The 23,390-nt window shown below is 39.6% G+C and overlaps 4 protein-coding genes and 1 long non-coding RNA gene across 10 annotated transcripts; 3 read left to right on the top strand and 2 right to left on the bottom strand.

The window, feature by feature from the left end:
• Positions 1-1,409: 1,409 nt before the first annotated feature.
• fam43a (family with sequence similarity 43 member A) lies at positions 1,410-3,375 on the bottom strand. Its single transcript, XM_077585140.1, has 2 exons — positions 3,320-3,375; positions 1,410-3,217 (listed from the first exon to the last, which is right to left on the bottom strand). The coding sequence occupies exon 2, from the start codon at positions 3,186-3,188 to the stop codon at positions 2,160-2,162; it is 1,029 nt and encodes a 342-aa protein (XP_077441266.1). The 5' UTR covers positions 3,189-3,217; positions 3,320-3,375; the 3' UTR covers positions 1,410-2,159.
• Positions 3,376-4,105: 730 nt separating this feature from the next.
• Positions 4,106-10,770, top strand: lsg1 (large 60S subunit nuclear export GTPase 1). Its single transcript, XM_077584626.1, has 14 exons — positions 4,106-4,342; positions 5,317-5,443; positions 5,605-5,725; positions 5,803-5,889; positions 5,978-6,064; positions 6,149-6,209; positions 6,288-6,464; positions 6,831-7,172; positions 7,316-7,417; positions 7,506-7,649; positions 7,743-7,866; positions 9,759-9,838; positions 9,952-10,116; positions 10,201-10,770. Exons 1-14 carry the CDS (start codon positions 4,244-4,246, stop codon positions 10,378-10,380), a joined length of 1,896 nt encoding a protein of 631 aa, XP_077440752.1. The 5' UTR covers positions 4,106-4,243; the 3' UTR covers positions 10,381-10,770.
• On the bottom strand, positions 8,889-19,837 carry LOC144062859 (uncharacterized). 2 transcript variants are annotated; one of them, XR_013296460.1, is made up of 4 exons: positions 19,489-19,837; positions 13,461-13,606; positions 9,889-12,911; positions 8,889-9,820 (listed from the first exon to the last, which is right to left on the bottom strand). It is a non-coding gene; the product is annotated as an uncharacterized LOC144062859 (long non-coding RNA). The 2 variants fall into 2 exon arrangements; XR_013296459.1 differs by lacking the exon at positions 19,489-19,837 and adding an exon at positions 14,591-14,693.
• Positions 11,470-17,932, top strand: tmem44 (transmembrane protein 44). 4 transcript variants are annotated; one of them, XM_077584631.1, is made up of 11 exons: positions 11,470-11,654; positions 12,308-12,434; positions 12,497-12,587; positions 12,730-12,890; positions 13,258-13,344; positions 13,431-13,601; positions 13,689-13,814; positions 13,955-14,020; positions 14,136-14,207; positions 15,863-15,926; positions 16,001-16,289. In XM_077584631.1, the coding sequence occupies exons 1-10, from the start codon at positions 11,470-11,472 to the stop codon at positions 15,881-15,883; spliced, it is 1,107 nt and encodes a 368-aa protein (XP_077440757.1). In that variant the 3' UTR covers positions 15,884-15,926; positions 16,001-16,289. The 4 variants fall into 4 exon arrangements, with proteins under 4 accessions (XP_077440757.1, XP_077440756.1, XP_077440754.1 ...); XM_077584630.1 differs by having other exon boundaries at positions 14,136-14,267; XM_077584628.1 differs by lacking the exons at positions 15,863-15,926; positions 16,001-16,289 and adding an exon at positions 17,665-17,932.
• On the top strand, positions 19,060-20,864 carry LOC144062858 (sulfotransferase 1A1-like). 2 transcript variants are annotated; one of them, XM_077584633.1, is made up of 3 exons: positions 19,060-19,332; positions 20,347-20,527; positions 20,782-20,864. In XM_077584633.1, the coding sequence occupies exons 1-3, from the start codon at positions 19,291-19,293 to the stop codon at positions 20,829-20,831; spliced, it is 273 nt and encodes a 90-aa protein (XP_077440759.1). In that variant the 5' UTR covers positions 19,060-19,290; the 3' UTR covers positions 20,832-20,864. The 2 variants fall into 2 exon arrangements, with proteins under 2 accessions (XP_077440759.1, XP_077440760.1); XM_077584634.1 differs by lacking the exon at positions 19,060-19,332 and adding an exon at positions 19,370-19,463.
• Positions 20,865-23,390: the final 2,526 nt, after the last annotated feature.

Below are 23,390 nucleotides of genomic sequence, written 5' to 3'. Positions count from 1 at the left end.
AATCCATCCCACCTCACACGTGTGCCACATCAAGAAGTTGATTATACACCATAAGGGGTGGGGTGAGGTGGGGATCTGTGGACGCTGATTTTCTGTGCTCCCCCACACACACACACTAAAACAAAACTGCACCTTTCAGAGTGGCCTTTTATTGTGAGCAGTCTAAGGCACACCTGTGCACTAATCATGGTGTCTAATCAGCATCTTTATATGGCACACCCGTGAGGTGGGATATATTATTTCGGCAAAGGAGATGTGCTCACTATCACAGATTTAGACTGGTTTGTGAACAATATTTGAGAGAAATTGTGATATAGTGAATGTGGAAGAAGTTTTAGATCTTTGAGTTTTTCTCATAAAAAATGGGAGCAAAAACAAAAGTGTTGCATTCATATTTTTGTTGAGTAAACGCTAAGCAATTTAATCTTATTGCAGTCAGGGATAAAAATTAAAAAAAAAAAGAAGTCAAATAAAATGCACTGCAGATAAAGCAGCAGTTTCAATCCCTTTGTTGAACTCCAAATTATTATTATTTTTTTGTGTGTGTTTTGGTTCTCTACCTAAATCCATAAAGAGGGAGAGTATTGTTTTCTGTGTTAGCCTAGCGTGACCAATAGGATTGTATCAGCTGTCCTTACAAGATAAAGGTCGCCATGCAGACAGTATTTTCCTCTTTTGGCTCTATTGTCTCCCTCCTTGTGCATGTTTCAACTGTGACTGTGTGCTGCTTCATTTCTGCACTGCATACCGCGCTACATGCATCAATACAATCAATAGAGATGTGTGTTATGGACGAGCTGTTATATCACTGAGCCTAATGAGGGGCAACTAGGACAAGCACATTTGTGTTGCTCGCCAACTATGAATGTACAGTATATTTAAAGCTTGTCAACAATTTGCAAAGTCACATGTTTTTAAGGTTCATTTCTGATTTGTGGGCAAGTTCCACTCGAGATAGGCAGTGCTTTTTTTGTGCAAAGCAGACATTGACGACCATGTGACTCTTGTGTTTGTGCACATAACACAATAAAACAATCCTATTAACCCCAGTGCTTCTGTTGCGTAGTCGTTAAGAGCCATGTTGTTCAAACTGGATGTTCAAACTGCCTGTGACGTGTGCTCGGTGCATGCCCCGAGGCCGGTGACAATGAATGAGACCTCAGTGGCCTTGCAAAATAACTTCTCATAAGCCTATTTTATTCCCATTGGGGGAAAACACACGCAAATCTATTGAAGGGAAATCTCATTGAATACGTATTAACAGTGTCTATCTGTGCATTTGATTGATGCAATAATTTAAAAAAAAGATTTTGAATAACAAGCAAAACTCACCCAAAGTGGAGAAATATGCTTTTCATTGGACACAAACAGGAAGCGAGCAACAAAGAGCACGTGGTCTCACACAAAACTCATGAATTGACACATTTAATAACTTTTGTCTTTTTTTATTTATTAATGAGGTTCACGGAACAAACCACATTTTGTATTATTTAGAAAAAATACATATCCATACTTTAAAACATCTGACCGATTTTACATAAAATGTGTTTTTCTTTTGCACAGCAAAGATATTACATTCATGTTTAAGACAACATAACAAAAAAAGACATAATGTACATTGTAGTCAATGTGACACTTGAGCAAAGTCCACAAGAGTGCAAAATTAAACAATAGATGGGGTTCTCAGCTAAAAAAATAAAATAAAAATGTTTGGCTCCACTAAGGCAGGGGTGGGTAACCTGAAAAAATACAACCAATGAGCATATGTGGGGGAAATGTTGCATGGCAGGTGGGAACAAATGCACTTTGCATGCCATATAAGGCCTGCGGACCAAGGACTGAATAAAATAAAAACTAAAAAATATATATTTTTGGATCTTAGTTATCACATTTTCAACAGATAATGTTATTTTCACCACTGGGAAAACTTGGGTAAACAAATGTTGAGGCAAATCCTCTTAAATAAAAGAGACGGGAATTAGTCCTGCAATTTGGCAGGTTAAAAACACGCATCCCGTGTGAATGTTTTTCTAAACCTTCCTCACATTGTTGTAGAGGCACACATTTAAAGAAAGAGTCCATGCTGTCAACAGGTGGTTTTGTGTCTTGGAGGAAACACGTTGGCTCAACACACAACAATGGCTTAGTGTCATATTATTTCACTGTACTTTTATCTGTTCGAAGCCGTTGGAGAGTGCGTGGAGCTCATGGCTGCTCTCTATGGACGATTCACTCCCCGTGCTCTCCCCTGATAGTAGTCTGGTAACTTTGAGGTCAGCTTTCAATGTCTGCACGTCGTTGCCTATGCTCATCTCCCCCAAATCGTTAATAATCTGAGCGAGTTCTTGTTTACCATTGGCTACACATTCCTCCGTGTCCAGAATGTCCTCGCATTCAAAGTGCATGGCCTTCTCCTCCTCCTCCTCCCCGAGCAAGTCCTCCGTGATGGAACCCAACTTCGGCGCGCTCCGGCTGCGCTCCACCGGTGGCTTGTAGCAGCACTGGCCGTTCAGCAGCTTCCTGAGAGGCGCCAGGGGGATTGTTTGCTCCCCGATAAGTTGCTGCTGCTGGTGCCGGGCGTCGTCCCTCCGCTTCAGGCGCTTGAACTCCGCCAAAGCCGTGGCTGAGGTCTGGTAGAGCAGCAGCGCCATGGCTTTCGCCTTCTCGGGCTTGGACACGAGCACGGCGTGGCAGCGCAGCATCACCGCCTTGTGCTTCATTTCGTGCCGGTAAATCCACACGAACACCTTGGGCAGCCTCGGGTCAGCCACGCAGTAGGTTATCCGGTGCAGCAGGTACAAGTGTCCCGGTCTCCTCGTCTTGTCATCCACGTGCACCATGCGGATGCCCTGCGAGCTGATGGTGAGCCGCATCTTGGTGCCGTTTTTCCCCATGTCACTCTTGCCCCAGATCTTGCTCACCGCCACATCGGTGCAGCCGTCCCCCTTGGACTGGATGGTGGTGGCGTTACCCAGGTAGAGTACCGTGTACGTGGGATCGTCGCTGGTGATCTTGACCTTTTTCCGCTTGGACTTGAACATGTTGCCCACCCGGTTGAGCGCGCTCTCGGGGCAGGACTTGGCGAAGGAGGTGAGCGCCGAGTAGTTGAGACTCACCGCATAGCCCTTCTGCTTGGATTGTTTGTCTTCCTCGATCAGGTCGAACTTATTCTTCTTCCAGGGCAGCATTTTAGAGCCGTTCGCAGCGAGCACCTCGACTGAGAGAGAAGGAAAAGGGAACTTTAAAACAAAAAAGTCTAGTGAATGTCTAGTGCTTTCTAATCGTAGTCATGTGCGAGCTACTCTACGAAACGCCGTACTTCATGTGTCCATCCTCTAAAGTGATCCATCGCAGCATGCTGTGCGTGAAGTTGTCAACTGAAGGCGAGCCGACTAGGCTCTGAAGCGTTTATAGTGGCACAAACCATTTCGGTTGTGTAGGGGGGAGGGACCGAACCAAATGAGGATGCTGATGTTGAGAATGTTGTGAAACGAAAGCCTCATAAGGCAAGAGTCATCCTCACGTATGTATGACGCCACCCTCCGGTTATTACGAGAGCTACATCTTCAAGTACAGTACGGTACTGTGCATTTGTTATTATGACGAAATTAAATACAATATAGCCGAAGTACTAAAATAAACCATGAAAATTCATTATTATTTTACCATTAAAAGAAAAACAATTTACATATGGTACTTTTAAAATGCAAATGTTGCATTTCCTTCTACATTCTCTGCTAGATGGACATATAGATACGATATAGAACACAACAAATTAGTCTAGTTTCTGTATGTAATATTTTGAGTTAAATTTACTAATCGTCCTAAAATTCTGTAGCATATGTTTTTTTTCTTCTTGTATCTGCTTTTTCCCTGTATCTTTTTAGGGGAACAAATTTGCTTTCGTCCCGTTTCCTTTCAGGACATCTTTGATAGTTGGACACATATTTGGAATGTTCCACAACCGCATAACACAGATTGGCTACAAAATAAGTGATACATTTAAGATTTTGTATATAAAAAATGTTGTTCTATTGTATTCGAATACATCATTCTAAGAATATGATTCTTACACAACATAGAAGTTGTCATTGTCAAGCTTTTACTGAATTGGTATGTTCCACTTCCGGTTCTTCCGTCAACAACCCATTGCACATGTACCTCCGTAGGTGGTGATTTTTCGTATTTTTACAGCCAGATAAATAATTTTTTGGGAGAGTGAAGTGATTCTGTAAAAGGTGTGATGGGTAAGAAGAAGGCTGGAGGAGGACCCGCACTGGGCAGAGCTCTGATAAAAGAGAGATTTCAGACCAGCCGAAGCAAAAAGAGGGGCGACACATGGGTACGACATTTACACAGATATGTTCTCTAATCGGGATGATTTATCACTTAGATTTGTCTTTAATTAGTTTTCTTTAATGACATTTAAGTAGTAGTAGCAGTAGTAGTATTTAAGTAAACACGGTGGGAGTGAATACGTCGTTCCACATAGAACCTTCTGTCAGAAGGTTGTCACTCAGTTAATTTTTTTCAAGTTAAGTAAGCCCTTCGTTGTGACTGTCAAGAAATTTTGTATTTGGGCACTACAGATAATCATGGCTGATTTGGACGTTTGTGATTGCATTTCCCGCTATGAGCATTGAGCAACTGCAGTATAGAACGTGCTGACAGGTGTATATAATATTACTGTTGCTAAAGGAGGTAACAAAACTATTAGGTACAACATTCAATTAGGGGTGCACCGATCACAATTTTCTGGCCGATCCCTGATCTTTTAAAAAGTCTGACTGGCGATTTTTGCCGATACCGATTTTTTTTCCCATTACAAACAACATATACCTTCAGTGTTCCAATCTTGTTTTATTGGAAAACATTGAACAATATCGGTGAAATAATACAAATGGGTTGTTTTAACTGCACATGAAGTACTTCTCTCAAAAAAAGAACATCCTACCAGTCATCTCAGCAGAACAGGACAGTGGCTGACTTTTTCAGACCTCTGAGGAGGGAGATGAGATTGGTGGAAAAGATCAGTTTCTTTTTTTAAGGGATCGACCAATCACCAATCTTCCAAAATTAAGGAAATCGGCAGGCCGATCGATCGGTGCACCCCTACACAAAATTTTACAATTCAAATGACAAAGTACGTCTAACATTACTGAATTACTTGAGTGCCAATCCGAACTGAGTGCAGTATTACAACTGTTGCGGTAGGGTAGAATGTTGTGGATGGTGTGTGTAACAGTAGCGGTATGTTCTCATGCCAATGTTGTGTATGTCATTTAATTCTTATTGGGCAACTTTTTATGTTTCTAGTTGCACACCAGTGAGCTGAATGATGGCTATGACTGGGGAAGGTTGAACCTGCAGTCAGTGACTGAACAGAGTTCCATGGATGACTTTTTGGCTACTGCGGAACTAGCAGGAACAGAGTTTGTAGCTGGTAAGTGATCCTATTATGCACTCTTGTAATGACAAAAAAAACCATCATTTCCATAATTTCATTCATATTCTGCCGTAAGGCATCAATTACTATGCCATGATTTAACATTTTTATTTTTATGAAAAAACTTTCTAACTTGTATTTTCTTGTATTTATCATAGAGAAACTCAACATCAAGTTTGTACCAGCAGAAGCTAGAGCAGGTTTATTGACAGCTGAGGAGCGAAAGAAGCTGAAGAATCTTCATGAAGACAACAAGCATTTTCTCAGAATCCCTCGACGGTATCTTTAACCCCCAAATAAACAAAATCAACATTTACTATTTTATATTATAGTATTTGTATTTTTTTTTTCCCCAGCCCCCACTGGGATGAAAACACCAGCACCGAGGCACTGCAGATGGCAGAAAAGGACAGCTTCCTGGAGTGGAGAAGACAGCTTGCACAGTGAGTCATCTTATGCATACTATTTATGTGCTTTAAACTTCTGTCATTTATAAGTCTATCAAGAATGTAATTACTGTTGCTTCCTTAGGCTGGAAGAGGAACAAAAGTTGTGTCTCACTCCGTTTGAGAGGAATCTGGAGTTCTGGAGGCAATTGTGGAGGGTCATTGAGAGGAGGTAAAAAATTTAAAAAAAACCTTCACGGTCTATCTCAGAATGCAGTCTTTGAAAATCGAGGTGCCATTTTGTGACTTTCTACAGTGACGTTGTTGTTCAGATCGTGGATGGCAGAAACCCGTCACTGTTCAGATGTCCTGACCTGGTAAGCATGTTTGTTTTATTCAGAGTCATTTTGTCTCCATTATGTGGTTTTCATTACATTGTGATTGTGTGCTACAAGGAGTTATATGTAAAAGAGGTGTCGGAAAATAAGGTGAACATGCTGCTGGTGAATAAGGCAGACCTGCTAACCAGGGAGCAGAGGCGAGCCTGGGCCAGACACTTTGAGAAAGAAGGCCTGAGGGCAGTTTTTTGGTCCGCCCTGGCGGAAAGTGACAGGTTGGATGCAGAAGAAAAGGTGAGCACGCATGGAAACCAACTATAGATTAAAACATACACAAGGACCCTGTATTATACTTGTTTATATTTTGAGTGAGTATAGAGTTCAAGTGCCATAACCCCCCTCCCCCACCTCCAAATAAATAAATACATCTGAATATCATGGAAAGCTTATTTATTTATTTATTTAAAAAAAACTAAGTTAAATTTTTATAGATTCTCTACACACAGAATGAAATATTTCCCAAAAATTTTTTTAAATGTAATTTTAATCATCATAGTTCTGATTACTTTTGATTTACTTAAAAAAAAAAACCAACTTTGAATTACTCTTTTGTAATTGAACTACTGAAGTCAACAAACTTTTCTCCTCCATGTTCCACAGGGTATGGAGACGGAACAGCCAGAATCTGCAGAGAGTGACCAAGAAGATGGAGCACAGCCAGACAATGAGAGGTTGAGCTTGAAGGGCGCAGAGTGCAAGGACGAGCAGAGCGAAGACAGCGATAACAGCGAGGAACCGCGGGAAAGGATAACTGTTGAAGAGGAGGAGTGGTTCACCGCCTCAGAAGATGAATGGGAGGATGAGGAGGATATTGTTGGCAAATCGAATGAGACCCCTTTCCGTAATTCCTCTCGCCTGTTGCACAAGGACGAGTTGTTGGAGATGTTCAAGATGGTTCACGATGGGCCCAAATGTAAAGAGGGGCAACTTACAGTCGGACTGGTGGGTACATCTTTATTTGTCGCTCCCTTGTATTTTAATTCAGTGTATCAGGAATCAAAACAAGCCGTGGGGTCAGAGTGGACTAGTTGTCGAGTGCGTCTCTAGCTGAAATGAACCATTTTTCACCATTACGCATTCAACAGGTTGGTTATCCTAATGTGGGGAAGAGTTCAACTATCAACACCATTCTTAGAAACAAAAAAGTGTCAGTCTCTGCAACTCCTGGACATACAAAACACTTTCAGGTGCAAAGCGCAACCGCCTCTTTTATCACTATGCACTGTAGAGTCGAGCGATTTGTGATTAATGTGAGTGTCGCCTCATGTTTCACAGACCTTGTTTGTGGAGCCAGGACTGTGCCTGTGTGACTGCCCTGGTCTGGTTATGCCCTCCTTCGTCTCCACCAAAGCTGATATGATCTGCTGTGGGATCCTGCCAATTGACCAGATGAGAGACCATGTACCAGCAGCCTCTCTCATATCCTTTGCACTACGACAGAGAAACGTATTTCCGAAAATGTCACGGTATCGCCTTCTCAAAACAGTTTTATAAACTTAACGAGTGTGGTAAGTCTGCCAAACGGTCCCTCGGCATGTACTGGAGGGCACGTATGGTATCAACATCATCAGGCCACGAGAGGACGAAGACCCCGACAGACACCCCACTTCGGAGGAGCTGCTTATGGCGTATGGATGTAAGACTACTTCCTTACAGGAAAATAATAGAAGTGGAAATCATCAGTTACGGGCGATGTCATAAGTAAAAGTCTTGACTCTCAAAGCAGGCATAAAAATACATTTAACTTTAAACTTTGAAATTTTCACTGGTAAGTAAAAGCACCAGAGTCCTATTCGATTGTATTAGCATGACTGTTGTCATAGCAGCAGTTTTACCAGGAACTAGAAAACAAGTCAACCTTAATATGTTATACGTGACCCCACTGGTCTAAACATGACATTCTGATTAATATTACATTTGTGGAATGTGAGTTATGAAGCAAAATCCAGCCGTTTTTATCCATCTCAGGGGGCGGCCATTTTGCCACTTGCTGTCGACTGAAAATGACATCACAGTTGCTCAGGGCTCAGGCCATGACCAATCACAGCTCACCTGTTTTCTGATGCTGCGCTGTGATTGGTTGTGATGTCATCTTCAGTCGACAGCATGTCAGATGGATTAAAACAGCTGGATTTTGCTGCTTAACTCATATTCCACTAACATAATATTTACCAGAATATCATATTTAGACTAGTGGGGCTGCATAGAATATATTATTGTCAAGACATTTTTGGGGGGGTTGGCTTCTCCTTTAGTAAAAGAGGTCAACTGGTGGCTTTTCATGATAGAAAAAATGTTTGCATGCCTTTATGCTGATATGAGCTTTTATGCAGTAAAGTTTTCTATTGATCTTATTGGGCCATAAAGTATATTAGATATCACATTTGTCCAGTTTCACTTTCTGAGGTGCAAGGTTTGATTCCGGCTCTGGCCTCCCAGTTGCATGTTCAACCTGTGCCTACGTGGGTTTTCTCCGGGTCCTACTGTTTCCTTCCACATTCCAAAAATATGCGTGGAAGGCCGATTGACCAATCTAAATTGTCCGTAGGTGTGATTGTTGGTGCGAATGGCTGTTTGTCCGTGTGTGCCCTACGATCGGTTGGCGAACAGTTTAGGGTATACCCCACCTCCCGCCCATTGACAGCTGGGATAGGCAAGGCAAGGAAGGGGAGTTTATTTGTATAGCACATTTCATACACAAGGCAACTCAATGTGCTTTACACAAAGAAATAAGCATTGACAAACAGTAGTTAACAGAGCAAGAAAACAAAAGTAGGTTACAAAATTTACTAAAAGAACATACATTGACAATGTTAAAACATTAGACAGCAAACTTTAAAAACATTTAGCATAAGGAAATTAAAAATAAATAAATAATAATAATAAAAGAGAAAATACATGATTTAAAACTGTTTAAAAGACCTTAATCAAAGGTTTGTGAAGAGAAAAAAAACACTCGGGGCTGACTTCACTTCTGTTGGCATCTTATTCTATTTCTGTGCAGCAAAACAGCTAAGCAGCTTTACCATGTTTACTTCGAACTCTGGGTTCCACTAGTTGGCCCAAGTCTGTAGATCTCAGAGCCCTGCTGGGTTTGTATTCAATCAGCATTTCTTGAATATATTCAGGACTCAAACCATTCAGTGATTTATTGACCAGATATTTGAAATCTATTCGACAGCTGACTGGGATAGGCTCCAGCATGCCTGTGAATCTTGTGAAAATAAGCGATTTGGAAAATGGATGGATGTTGTTTTGTTTCTTTCCAAATCTGTTACAGTCACTTATTTTATTGATGGAATCATGAAAGAAAGTATTTTGTAAATCATATTCCATCCTGGATGGTTTCTAGCCTATTCCTATGTGCCACATTCTCTTACTTGGATACTTGATATCCACAGGCAATGTATTTCTTCTCCAAACCAACAAAGACAAAAGAAGATGGTTTTCAGTTTTTGACTCTTCTGTTTACAATTGTCCTGTTTTGTGTATTACCAACACCAACCATTTGTTTTTTGTTGCTTTCAGACATGAGAGGCTTCATGACATCACACGGTCAGCCTGATCAGCCCAGATCTGCTCGCTACATCCTGAAGGATTACGTCAATGTGAGTCAAGTTTAAAATGCGCCATATTTATAACAACAATGGCAGTTTACCTTCATTTAAGTTCCATTTCAAAGCCACAATACCATCATGTGAAGCAATTTACTCTTTTACAGGGAAAACTTCTCTACTGCCATCCTCCTCCTCACATAGAGCCCGAGGACTTCCAGCCACAGCACAGTAAATTCCAGAGAAGTGATGTGGACAACTGTGAACTTCCCAGTAAAAAAGGAAAAGTCAAGAGAATTGAAAATACGGTGGACAAAAACTTCTTTCATGCGGTAAACTACATCAGCAACAGCATTTTATCAGGACGGTTGAAATACTTTACATGAGTTTGAATGGGATCTGTGTGCTTATTTTAGGAGAATGTACGAGCGCTCTCTAAAGGAGTCCAGGGTGTGATGGGCTACAAACCAGGCAGTGGAATCGTGGCTCCTGGGAAAGCTGCAACTGAAACGATGGTGGGAAAACCTTGGAAGAAACACGGCAACAGGAACAAGAAGGAAAAAGTCCGTCGACTTAACAAGCATCTCGATGCCTGATTGTTCAAAAGTGAAGCTGTAATCTCAAATGGAGACTAATCTGAACAGGATGGAAAACACTCAATAGATGCCATTAATTAGTTAACTGGGAACAAAACCTATAGGTCTAAAGGCCTCTTAATCATGATTATGCTTTAATGTTAACTAAATGGCACGCGTCATCTATGGTGTGCTATGATTTGTAGGTCAACATATGGAATACATTCAACTGGAATATCAATTATAAATCGGAGCACCAAGATTAGGATTAGTAAACATAAACTCATTTTTTTTATACCCCAGTAGGCATCAATATTCATTCAACCTGTACATCACCCCATGTCTATTGTACAGAACATTTTGACATGAGTTATGTACCAAATCAGTGTTTTGGATAAAATGATGAGATTATGTATGTGTCATGAGTTACATATTTTCCATTTCCACACATTCACATTGTAGCACACTTGCATGCATGATGTATGTGATGTGCTTGAGGCTGTATTTAAATTAAATATGTTTAGGACACACCCATAAGGATATTCACACAGCTACATAAGCACATATATGTTGGAGCAACTGCAGAATCCACAGGAATCTTGGAAAGCAAATCAGTTCAAATAAATAGTTTGGCGATTTAATAACTGTTCACATTAAATGTGGAATATGGAGAGTTGTCAAGTGAAACCATAGCAAACGTTTAAACACTTCCTCAAGTAAGAAAGATGCCCCTTTAAAATTAAAGTTACACAATTGACAGATAACAAAATGCTAGTGAATGGGGTAGATGCCACGGACTTCCTTCCGGGTTTTACACGACAGACACTACACACTCGCAGCCTCGCACCCGTCGACGCGCAACTGAGGGGCACAAAGGCGGAAGCTTAAGTACTGAGACGCTACCCACACGTCACAAAGCGGAAACGGAAACAAAGTTGATGGGTGAAAACCCGGTAGTTCCGCCTCCTCCGTGGCATATAGTCCATAGTATTTATTGTACAACGTAACTAACCATTGTCAAGTCCCACCTCCAAATAAATATTCGTGCCATTTTATTGGTCAATTTCTTCAAGCGCGAGACGGCATGCAAACGTCCCACCAGGTATCGACATGGCCACACCGAGCCAGGAGAATGACTGGACCAAAGACTACAACTCGTTTCCTTCGAGTCTCCTCAAGTTTTGCACCATTTCTTTCACCTCTTGCTTTACCAGTAGTATTAACACAGGACAAAGTTGCTTTTCCATTTGGCTAGTTTGCGTATCTTCTCTGCTACTACTGATCTCATGTCTGCAGTAAGTACCTTAAACTCAAAACGTTCTCAACCCCCTCCCCCAAGTTTGATCTTTAGGTTAATATATATTGATCAATCAGATTGATCAGTTTGTTTGGATGGCGTTATATAACCAAAAGACGCAACTATAGCATAATAATTGAAGAGGTGTGTTCATTTAGTCATATGTACATAGATAACTAATTGAGCGGGTTACTATACGTCAACGCGTCCGCCATATTGTGTGTGTCAGATATGCGATTACTGTACATTAAATGCACACAGTTTACACCATGCACAGAGTTACTGCCACTCATTCACCCACACAAACACAATTTACAAAACATTTGTGGGAAAACATGTCCACCAAAACAACGTATGTAGCCTAACTTTTAATATGATGATGAATGTTTATTTCTGTGAAGGAGATAAAAAAAAGTAAGCTAAGCGCCTATTTATGTGACTGAGATATGGAAATAAATTTTCATCGTGATTTTGTATACAAATTATGCTATTTATCTGCTGCCAAATGCCATTGCTTCAACTTGCAGCGTGATGAGGTTGCACCACCAAAGCAAAGACTACTCTTAATGGAGTGTGATGGTCTGCTTTTTCACCTAATCTAGATGTCTATTTGGAGTAACTTATTCCTTTTTCCTGCCTTTACGTTTCAAGTCTTGTGGGTCAGAGGTGCAAACAATATGGAGGACGTCCTGGACAAAACGTGACTCCTCTCTACTGTTTCCTTGGTAATGTGTGTGGATTCACTGGAGCCGTTTTGTCCAGACAGCTGCACATTCAAGTAAATATGACAATCAGGGTGTTTAAGGCTCATTTTAGATTTTAAGTCTCAATTCTCTGCAGGTTTTAATGGGAATTACCTCTGCTACCTTGGATATGGTAAATGTTATCTCCTGCTGTATTCCACTGTGTTTTTGCAGGAACTTGCAAGCAGGTAAGTTTGAAATAATGCAATAGCCAATCTGATGTTATGTTGTACAATAGATTTCTAGACTAGTGATTGTCCAAATATTCAAGACACTCGTAATAGTCTAATAGATTAAAAACAATGGCTTTTATTTGGCATTGTGCTTCAGAGAGAAGGCGAAGAATGATTAAGAGACGCAGGAGAGCTCACCTTCTTGCAGTTTGTCTCCTGACGGCACTCACTGGAGGTTTCCTGAAGTTAGGCATCCTCCACAGTTCAGCAGCAGACGGGATCCCCCGAGGGAGGAGGCTGCTTTATGTTACCCTGCAAGTAAGATTCCGACTACTAATACTAAAATATAAAGTGAGAAAGAAGAGCAATGATGAGATAGTGATGTCTTGTCATCACCTTTAAAAGCATTTACAAATCCTCCACACTCCAATCAGCTTGTTCTGCTGTCTGCCCATATACTTATCACAGCCACTAGGGGGCATTGTTGCATATACTGTACAGTGATGCCCTTAAATCACAAAAAGCAGCAGTTTGGCAGATGTCATTTGTAAAAAATATTCTTAAAAAAAAGAAAAAGAGAAGAGGATTCAAATTGTTTGTTGCCCCTCTTTGAGCCTCGAGAACCATCTACACGTATGTCTGTCTTCCTCTTACTTCCTTTTCCAACACCTGGATATTGTACTAGGACAACATTGAAATCCTGGGGTACACCCTTGGCCTGCTGTCTTTTGTCATCACCTCCACCTCCAAGTTCCCCAAACTTTACAGAGTTGTAAGTAATTTTATTCATTAAGTCCATGTCATCAGTCTGGAAATAGCTTTCAAATAAAATGTTTGTTTTTTTTCCCCCACATGCAGCACAGAGGGAAGACACTGTCAAGATCTTACATTTGTACTGGCATGCTGTCCTTGCTGGCTGCTGTCCTTTATGCTGCTGCCATACTTCACTACGACACTCGGGTCAGCTTCCTCCTCAGGGTCATGCCTTGGCTGCTGGCTGCTGTCTGTGGGGCCTTACTAGACCTTCTTGTATCCTGTTAATACAAAAATAATACAAATCTAAAATTTGCAAAGCACACATTTGTCCATGATCATGACCTTTGACACGCATGTCAGATTATGGTTATCCACTTGTGTCACATGGGAACCAGGCAGCAGCCTATGAGTTTTTCTCTAGAAATGGAGAGCCTCCTGGGCGACTCGTCCAAGGACAAAGGTGCCGTGAAGCATCTTAGTAAACAAGTAGGTCCCTTTTCTTTGAGTAGGTCCTTTTTGAAGATGTTCCAAAAAAATCAAATCTTTCTTTGTTTAGTATACAGGTAAATGTTGCTTTTTTTAATTTGACTAAGATCATTATGTTGTTGGAACCTCTTTCTTTAAAGGGCAAAAACTTCCATTTGAACGAGATGGGCGGCTACATGGACGTCAGTATTGACACCACAAAACAAGTAAGCAATGTTGTCGCACAAACCAAACACTGTCCTCATTACGTCACATAAAAAAAAAAAAAGTGTCCTTTCAGTGTGTAAAGAAATATATATAATCATACTATATTGTTGTCAGATGTACCCCAGAGAGGCGACAGAGTGTGCGAAAGTGGTGGACAACCAGGTTCTGAGCGGGACAGGCCCAATGGTACGAGTTGATGGTTGTGATGCATCATGTGACTCTTCAATTGTCAGTTCTGATCTAGAGGTGGGTAGGACTGATTAAGTAATATTCATTCCTTATCTGTTACTTGGGATGATCACTAATACAAAATTTCTCATCGTGGGTACCAGTGCAGTACAATACTACTGTAATCACACGCTATTACGAGTACCACTGAGGAAAAGCCACTAGATGGCGCCTGACTACTCTAAAAGTTTACACTCAACCGATGCAGTTTTGACTGAGCAGTTTTGGAGGTATAAATAATAATTAAAATGCTTATAATTCTGTTTGTAGTATGATATAATACAGCTGTACAATGGAAACGACAACAATGGTAATAAACATATAGCTGAATTAATACTTACTAAAGTGTCAATCCAAGCTCATGCATTAGATGTCCTTAGCTGTTGCGCAACTGCTTTGCAATGTCTAAGAAAGTAATAATCAGACTTTCACATGACTGTTGTGTTGAGTGAGTCATCCAGTTATTAGAGGTCATTTCCACGAGACAAGCGGTCAGCAAGTTTGATAAGATGCTTACAGCGAGAACTCGGAATGCGTGTAATCATGGCTTGATAAAGCTAGGGATGATAAACATAAGAGGTAAGCTTTGCATACCTGATACAGCGGAACCACTGTAGTTAAATGTGGTACCATTGGCAATTCAATCAACATTCTTTGGGTTGGAAATGCTCCATTTCTATCTACCGTCATGCTTGATGCCACCCAAGAGCTCTTCTGTGTACCTGACTTGGCCTCAGTTCAGTATCAAATGATTAATACTGGATCTGTTTTGGCTTGTCTTAATTTATTTGGTTTGTCTACCCCCCCCCCCTTTCCCCCGACAAGTACTCAACTCTTGAGTAGTCACACTTAAACCAAATACTTTTTATACATTAAATTTCCACACAAAAAACAATGACAGATAATAATTTGAAAGACCTATATATCCTAATATAGCATTTTTTCTTTAAAATTGCATGAAATTAATGGCAAATTTCTAAGATCTTTTTTTTGCATTTGTTTATAATGCTGTTTACATATTTTGTGTAGAACGCACAAAGTGAATTGTATTAAATACATAAAATCAAACTAATAATCAATTGGTCAGAAAAAGACCCAATCAAACATATGTAGTTGTACAATGTATATCTTAGTAGGCATCTGTCAGACATATGCCTTTTGTTCCTGATTGTGAAATGCTGCGAGTATGAATTCCTTGAAATAAGGCCAGGTATCGGCCCGATACCAAATTGGTGGCCTATTCGGCAATCCCTGCTTTTAAGAATGCCTGTACAGATTCAAAAAGTTTTATGGCAACAGTTTGACTTTGGAACATTTTTTTCTCCCTTCAAAAATCTGAACAAAGAGAAAGTCAAGCAACTTTGCGTAATGCATTTCATTTGACGCACGTCCCACTTTCCTGCAAAATGCAAGTGTGTTTGTGATAAGTTGTATCTAACGACTCGGAGGACCATATAAAGTAAACGTTCATGTATCTTTACAGACCTTTAGCAACAACTAACCTCTGATCCCTAACAAGTATTGATTGTGTCTTATTGTTGGGTGTGTCTCCTTATTCTGTGATAGGACTCTGGTCCAATAAATGACACACATGTTAAATCCTTTTTATGCAGAATCCTCCATATGAGACCTAGAGTCGCAGTTGGCCTACTAAAATGCATTCCAAACAATTAAAAGGTACATTACTTTTGAAGTTACATTTGTGAATACTCAACATGTTGCTAATACTTCTGACTCACTTCTTCCGGTAGATTGGCATGGAATGTGCCATTATTGTGCAGTTTCTCCATCATGATGAACCAGAGAGTAGGCCCGAGGCCGGGAAATGTTTGACGTTTTATGTGCTGCTCAATTGTTCTCCTGTGACAGATTGTTGATTAAAGCCCAATGCTGGGCGGGCCGCGTCTGCATAGGAAAGTGGTTGCCGCTTTCTATAGGGAACCCGCAAGCGCTGCTATTTTGGGTGATGTTTTTTCTCCTTCTCAGGAGTCACTCAAGTTTGTTGTCTGGTAAAATAAAATTAATGCTGTGTTTATCAAACTGTAAGTCACAATTTTTTGTCATTCCTTCGACTTATATTTGGTTGTAACTTGAAAAGTAGCTCACTAGTTTAGCGTGCAAGCACACAACGAGGATGTACTATTTACATCACCAAAAAGGCGCAGTAGGCGATCAGGATTTGACCTTTGGCCATGTGGGATTCTAGTTAAGGTAAGTCATTTAAAAAAAAAAAAAAAAAAAACACTATAAAACTAAAACTAAAAAGAAAAACTTTTCTGTAGTTAGAAGCAAAATTCCTATTCCAACCGGAATGCGTTTGCTGGCTTTTACACGAACAGGGATTTTGGGTACGAGTCCGAGCGCTATTGGCCCTCGTTTTTGTAATAAATAAAATGTGACTTATAGTGCAGTGCAGTTTATGTTTTTCCTTCTAGATGATTTTTTTTTTTTTTTTTTTGCTGTCACTTGTACTCTGGAGCGACATTTTGTTTGTTTGTTTAGTTTTATTCATTTTTTTTCCTTTTGGACACATTATTACAGGTTACATCGATCACATCATATCATTTGCATTATTGACATCCGAAAGAAGGGCTGACGGGTAGAAGGCGTGGCTTATTAATAAGCCGTCCCCATCGATTCTTACCATACGGAATCAGTCATATACATTGATTATGAAGGTCATTGATTCATATCGTTATCAATCCCAGACTTGTCTGACCTCTCCTCGCTCAGCTATGGGGGAGGAAAAAAAACTGTACTTAAAATTGTCTATATTTTTATTAATTTTATTTATTTTTATTTTACAAGAAGGCTTTACCAGGAAGCTAATGAGTGCCAACTCGAGTGCTAAAGCATTGCGGTAGCGAGTGTCCAAATAAAGCTTTCATGCTAACAGGTGTTTGCAAAGCACTCGTGCGCATACAGTACATTGTAGCATCTAGCAGATGCTTTGGATGAATCAGTGTTGTGCTTTTTCTGTATTTTAGTTAATCTTTCATGTGGAAAAGTTAATTTGTGCTTGCGGTATATTGCTTTGAGGACACCTTGGTTTGTGAAGAATTTTGGTTTGTGCGACTGACGAGGTAAAGATACAAAAAGTACACAACTAATTTCAGTAAAATTTGACATAGACGTGGCACTTGTATCTCCATTATATTATTGATTGAGATCTGGATAAAGGTGTGGATACAACATTTATTAATTTGACAATCATTCACTCTGAAATGAATGGAATGAAAAATGCTACATTCATAACTTCTATTCTGTTCTATATGAGTAAGGAAGAAGCATGTTTACTAACAAACAAATGGACCCAATGCAAGTAAGGTGACCTTGTCTTAATGCTCAGCTCGTGAGGTATGTGTGATTTTGCAGATTCTAAGTGATTATATCTGGATCTCTCCTTGTTTTCTAGTGGGATTTTGAAGAGGGAAATGCACAGTGGAGTGAACCAAACACGAAACCACAGAATGGAGAGGCGTTCCCCTTGCAAGAGTGGCCAAGCAACCCCAAACCATTTGACATACGCACCTACGCCTCATGTATACTCCCTCGGAATGATGTGTCTTGTAACCAGGCTGTCAATCAGTCCAAATGATAAAGAATTCTCATTCAAATAGTTGGATTATAATGCATATTTGAGATTCAATAAAAAAAATTAAAAAAAAGCATGTGATCTTGAATACTGTGAGATTTGTTTTTTAAACGATTACAAGATGTCTCTCTTGCTGCACTTTCAGGTTGTTGGGTTACATCTTGTATTTTGCAAGTCACTCTAGGGCAGTGATTCCCAATCACTCTGTAACGGGATATTAATGTGCCGAGAGATCATGAGGTCTGAAGTAGGAAATTGTCCAGTTTCATGCAATTGGTTCAAAGATTATTTATTCCAAATGATATATCTCCATCTACCTATGCCAGTGATGTATAGTGAGAGGCAGGTTAAATGCTCTTCCACTATATGGGAGAAGGTACATTAAGCTGTGTATTCACTTTTGCCATTACACTAAACAAGCACAGATTTTATATGTTATAAGTCATTTATGAGAGTAAATTGTAGTACATTAAATTGCTAGTAATTTTTGTTATCAAAAGCCCTTTCTTAATATTGTTTAGAAGGAAACAACTATAAAGTTGTGGTGTGTTATTCTGCATATTTTTGTATTGATCTGATACCAAGCAAATCCTGCATAGGGCCAGAATCATGATACCGAAACCGATACTTTTCAGTAATTAAAGTAGATGTATCATTTATTGCTGAATCTCAATTAATATACTTGACTTTTTAAATGTTTTGTGATTGTTCCTTTTTATTATTTAATATTTAGAAGCCAGGATGCAATTAGCACACACTTTTTAACCATACATTGGCATGCCTGGATTTTATTTTTTAAATCAACAGTGATTGCTGGAAGACATTTTTTGCATGGAACTACACAAAAATTAGTCAATTTATTGTACTTATTTTCCCTATTTTATTTTTTTTTACTTAAGTTGTTCAAGACTACCACTCAACACCAATTATTATAAACTATTTAATATTTTTTTGTTTCAAATATATTGTGTTTAGAGACTTAATACAAAACTCATTTGTGCATGCAAGTTGTTCTGAATTTGTTTAACAGTCTGTAATTATGTTTTGTTAAAAGGTAAAAACGGCTGTGTGCATTGGAAATTGTATAGGAATTAGGGACTACTAAAACAAAAAAAACAAAAACCTGGACCATGTTGGTCTAGACTGGCCTCCCAAATTTCCGATAGCAGCCACATCACTGCCGTAAGGCTTCGCTTAATTACGTTTCGGGCGTGGCTCTACTGCCGGATTTTAAATTAAATATTCAATGATAAAAGTACCGAGAAAATGGATCTTTGGCATTGGTGAGGAGAAAGGACTTTAAACAGTATCCTGAAAGGACTAGATCATCATTTTGTTTTTCGTACCACAAAACGTTCGGTCATGTCAGAAAACAAGACAGTCATCCGTTGCTCCCACATTATCATGGTAAAAGGAGTTTGAATTTCAGATCACTACGTCAAATCAATGGAGGCTATTACTACATCCAAAACTTCATGCATGGAGAATGTAAGTACAATGAAAATCATTAGGACTATTTGACAATTGTAGCGACTTGCTGAATGTCGTCTCTGCAGTGGCATATGGCTCCTGGTACGATCATGTGAAAGATTTACCTCTTCTATGACGACATGAAGGAGGTAGTGATTTATTTATATATATTACCTCACCCGCAGCACGGTGGCTGACTGGTTAGCACGTCCGCCTCCCAGTGCAGAGGACGTGAGATCGAGTCCGGGCTTCGGCCTTCCTGGGTGGAGTTTGCATGTTCTCCCCGTGCTTGCGTGGGTTTTCACCGGGTACTCCGGTTTCCTCCCACATTCCAAAGACATGCATGGCAGGTTAATTGAACACTCCAAAATTGTCCCTAGGTGTGATTGTGAGAGTGGTTGTTCGTCTCTGTGTGCCCTGCGATTGGCTGGCAACCAGTTCAGGGTGTACCCCGCCTACTGCCCGAAGCCAGCTGGGATAGGCTCCAGCACCCCCCGCAACCCTTGTGAGGAAAAGCGGCTAAGAAAATGGATGGATGGATGGATTACCTCACCCAACTGCTTCTCTGCCTAAGAATCATGGGAAATGTAGTCCTACTAGCCTAATGCTGCGGTCGCCGGTCAGACCCAATGCAAGCTGAGCTTTTCTGGTGGTATATTTCCAATGTTACAATTGCTGCTTTTCCACCAACAAAAAATACTGGTTGAACTGTCAACCAAGATGGCATTAAGCATTCACTAAAGCAATAACACAACCAGATTGACTAGCGATTAAATTTGCTTAATAGTTCCTGGTGAGAATTTATTATATATTTGATTGTCAGTGAAATTATAATGGCCTGGTTTTTGATTTAGAAAATCTAATCACCCTAATCAAGTAAGAGCTAGGTTAGTATTTGTGGCTCCCAGGACAGGTATTTACGAGTTGTGGGCGGAAGAAGAGCGTGAGCGTCCTACAAGACTTGACATAAACAATACAGTAATTATGTGTGGGAAAATTGTCTCTTGTTTTTCACTTTGTCTGCCCACCCAGAATCCATGGCGTGAAGTGACGCGAATCCTGAAGTACCTGGACTTGTACCTCTCTGATGACATCATCAGCCGCAACGTGGACCAGACCACCTTCAAGAACATGAGGGAGAATCCAATGACGAATTACACCTTCGTTCCCAAAGAGATTTTTAATACTTCCATCTCCAGCTTCATGAGAAAAGGTCATTCAACTTTTTTGTTGCCATAAAGCCCCATAAAGCTACTGTCAATTTTTAAACCAAATTTTACAACAGCATTGAAACAATAACCATCTATCTATTTTCTTGAAGTCTTAAACGGGTGGTGGGAATTGTTCCTATCATGGGCCATTTCCGCCAAAGTTCCTCATTCCAAAATTTTAACACTTGAACTACATTTTAATTAATATTTGTTAGCATAATATAACAAACTGATGCATCTGTTTTATCCTCAACAGGAGAAGTTGGTGATTGGAAAAATAATTTTACCTCTGACCAGGGAGTTTGATTATTGAAGGACTACGAGAACAAAATGAACCAAACACAGTTGTAATGGCTTGGCAAGATTTCAATGGCTTCTGCTTAGAGTGAGTTATTTCTCTGTTGTTGCTTGTTATAACCTTTGCAAAACACCACAGTAAAATAAAATCTATAAATATCAACGATATGAGACTATTTGTTATGCAGGTCCGCCGGTCTTGGGGGCGCTATAGCTAAACATGCTACACAATGTTGCACAGGTTTCTAAAATAAGTAACTTTAAGAACTTGAGAAAAATCACTCTGTAAAATAAATGTAATTTATTAGAGTAAAAAGCAGTTACAATCCATCTGCATTGTCGTAAGATACACAAGGCAAACATTAGAGAGTTGTTGCTTGTGTCGCTACCTTTGTCTCGCTGTTATTTTCTTATTTTTCTGTGTCGCTTATGGCCAAAAGTAGCCTTTTGTGTGTTTACAATTAAGAAGGTGAGATCACCAACTAAAGTGCTACACATAATATTTTTACAATGTAATTTACCGGTACTTGTTTCAATACTGATTGTCCCTTATTTGAATGAAATAAAGATAAGTGAGTGACAAGTAAGTTCACACCCAGACAAACAGCTACTGTACTGGTACAGTAGCCTACTTGGAAAATGCAGTGCAAACATAATTTTGAATTTTGACTGTTGCATGCTTTACATGGTGGAAAAAAAAAAAAACAAGCTGCGTATTGTATTGCTTTTGCATGTGACTATCATACAAACCAGACAGATTGTTATAAAATCAAAATAATCCTCACAAATCAAATTACAATGATCCAAAGTCCAATGCTTTTCATTGAGCGGAGAACTTCCTTTCACCGAGTGAGACCGCCATTTTGACTTGTAACCTAAGCTCGGAATTGTCCTTTCCTGGCTACAGTAAATTCTGCTTTGTGTGAATTCTCTATAGAAAGAACATTTAATTCACGTCCCCACTAACAAAGGAACCATTTGATTGCGTTTAATCAGTATCATCTTTAGTGGCATTAAAAACACACAAATAAATTGTCTCCAGTAGTATGAGCTAGACGACTATTGCAATGCAGTAACTGATTCCATAATGCCATTAGTTTAATTCCTTACGATTGGTCTGACTGTAAAATAGTCGATGGGTGACGGGTGTAGATAAGAAGCAGACTAGATGACCAGAGCTCCACAGTCCTCTCCAGCATCTGCCTGCTCCAGAACTTTACTTCATGACAACAGCAGTGCTCAAGCACATTTTAAATGAGCAATTTCCTGAAGTTTGATTGTAGAACAATACAATGATTAGATAAACTTTATGAAGCACATTTGTACTCCTTCCTGTTATGTTTCCTTGAATGACTGTCAAAAACAAATGTAGTGCGCTGAAGCAGTTCCCACTGGTTGGAATATTATTAACAATTATAATGACATTTTTGCAAATTTAGTTGTGGGTGGATGCAAAGTCCAAATAAATTTAAAAAACCCTCAAGTCTTCAAAAAAAAAAAAAAAACTCCTACATAGCGTTTTAATGAGATATTTGCTGAAAATTATATTTTTGTAAAAAGAAAAAAAAATCATACTAAGGAAGGCTTCATTTTTTTGTTTTTAAACCTTATATTCATTAACATTTTTGTCTAATAAACACAACAGATGGAATCAGTTTGATTTTCTTTGATAGTATCTAGTTACTGAACTATTTGAATGAGTCGTTTATTGCAGTGCTTCATGTGCTTGGTCCAGTTTTGTGTGCGTTTGACGTAGACTGATGTCATCATAAATGCTGAGTTGGCATATCTATCTCTGGGCCTCCTCTTGCCCCTTTCAAGATCGGGTGTCAAAGGAAAACACATGGTGTCCCAAATAAAAAGATGGAATCCTGTTTGCAGAAGGGATGAGGGGCACGGATTAGGACATCAAGCAACAGTTTGCAAAGGCCCGTTGTGTTTTTCTTGGCCCGTACGTCAGCGATCGCCTTACTTGCTGAAGGCATGGTCGACGCCATATTGTCTGAGCCCGCAGGACTTTTTTTTTTGTCTATTCTGCAAATTTTGCAATTGCTTTAGACACAATAAATACAAAAAAGCTGAGTCATTGTCAAACATGAGAATACAATACAATAGGAACTAAAGGCCAATCTTTAGCTGCAAACATTTATGTAAATAATGAATTGGACTATGTTTGGAAATGCCATTGAGTTAAACATACTCAAAGTTCATTATATATAAACCTCAATGCCAATTAATTTGGGACGTTGTGTGAACGTAATTACACGCTTGACTTTAGTTATAACCCGGAAGTCCTTACATCCTTTAGCACAAAGCATTATGGGACATGTAGTCCTGCATGCCTACTATGATTACTACTACTACTACTACTACTGCTACTACTACTACTACATATAGAGCGATAGAGGTGGCAAAATTAATTGAAGAAATGACAACCGATTACCAAAATAATCAACATATTTTAATAATCAAGTAATCAATAGCGGCATTATTTAACTTAAAATTGTCCAAATATTTCTGATTTCAGCCTCTTAACAGTAATTATTCTCTGATTTCTATAATTGTTCA

The sequence above is a fragment of the Vanacampus margaritifer genome, chromosome 13 (genome assembly GCF_051991255.1).
Source record: "Vanacampus margaritifer isolate UIUO_Vmar chromosome 13, RoL_Vmar_1.0, whole genome shotgun sequence".
NCBI classification, from domain to species: domain Eukaryota; kingdom Metazoa; phylum Chordata; class Actinopteri; order Syngnathiformes; family Syngnathidae; genus Vanacampus; species Vanacampus margaritifer.
This window is presented reverse-complemented; position numbering and strand designations above follow the sequence as displayed.

Excerpts from the sequence above, each read along its gene's own strand:
- fam43a (XM_077585140.1), bottom strand. The coding sequence starts at position 3,188 with ATGCTGCCCTGGAAGAAGAATAAGTTCGACCTGATCGAGGAAGACAAA.
- tmem44 (XM_077584627.1), top strand. The coding sequence starts at position 11,470 with ATGGCCACACCGAGCCAGGAGAATGACTGGACCAAAGACTACAACTCG. Across the intron at positions 12,588-12,729 it reads TTGCAGGAACTTGCAAGCAG|AGAGAAGGCGAAGAATGATT; the intron begins GTAAGTTTGAAA and ends ATTGTGCTTCAG. Across the intron at positions 13,602-13,688 it reads GGGCCTTACTAGACCTTCTT|ATTATGGTTATCCACTTGTG; the intron begins GTATCCTGTTAA and ends CACGCATGTCAG.
- lsg1 (XM_077584626.1), top strand. The coding sequence starts at position 4,244 with ATGGGTAAGAAGAAGGCTGGAGGAGGACCCGCACTGGGCAGAGCTCTG. Across the intron at positions 7,867-9,758 it reads GCTGCTTATGGCGTATGGAT|ACATGAGAGGCTTCATGACA; the intron begins GTAAGACTACTT and ends TGTTGCTTTCAG. Across the intron at positions 10,117-10,200 it reads ACAAAAACTTCTTTCATGCG|GAGAATGTACGAGCGCTCTC; the intron begins GTAAACTACATC and ends TGCTTATTTTAG.
- LOC144062858 (XM_077584633.1), top strand. The coding sequence starts at position 19,291 with ATGGAGGCTATTACTACATCCAAAACTTCATGCATGGAGAAT. Across the intron at positions 19,333-20,346 it reads AAACTTCATGCATGGAGAAT|AATCCATGGCGTGAAGTGAC; the intron begins GTAAGTACAATG and ends CTGCCCACCCAG. Across the intron at positions 20,528-20,781 it reads CTCCAGCTTCATGAGAAAAG|GAGAAGTTGGTGATTGGAAA; the intron begins GTCATTCAACTT and ends TATCCTCAACAG.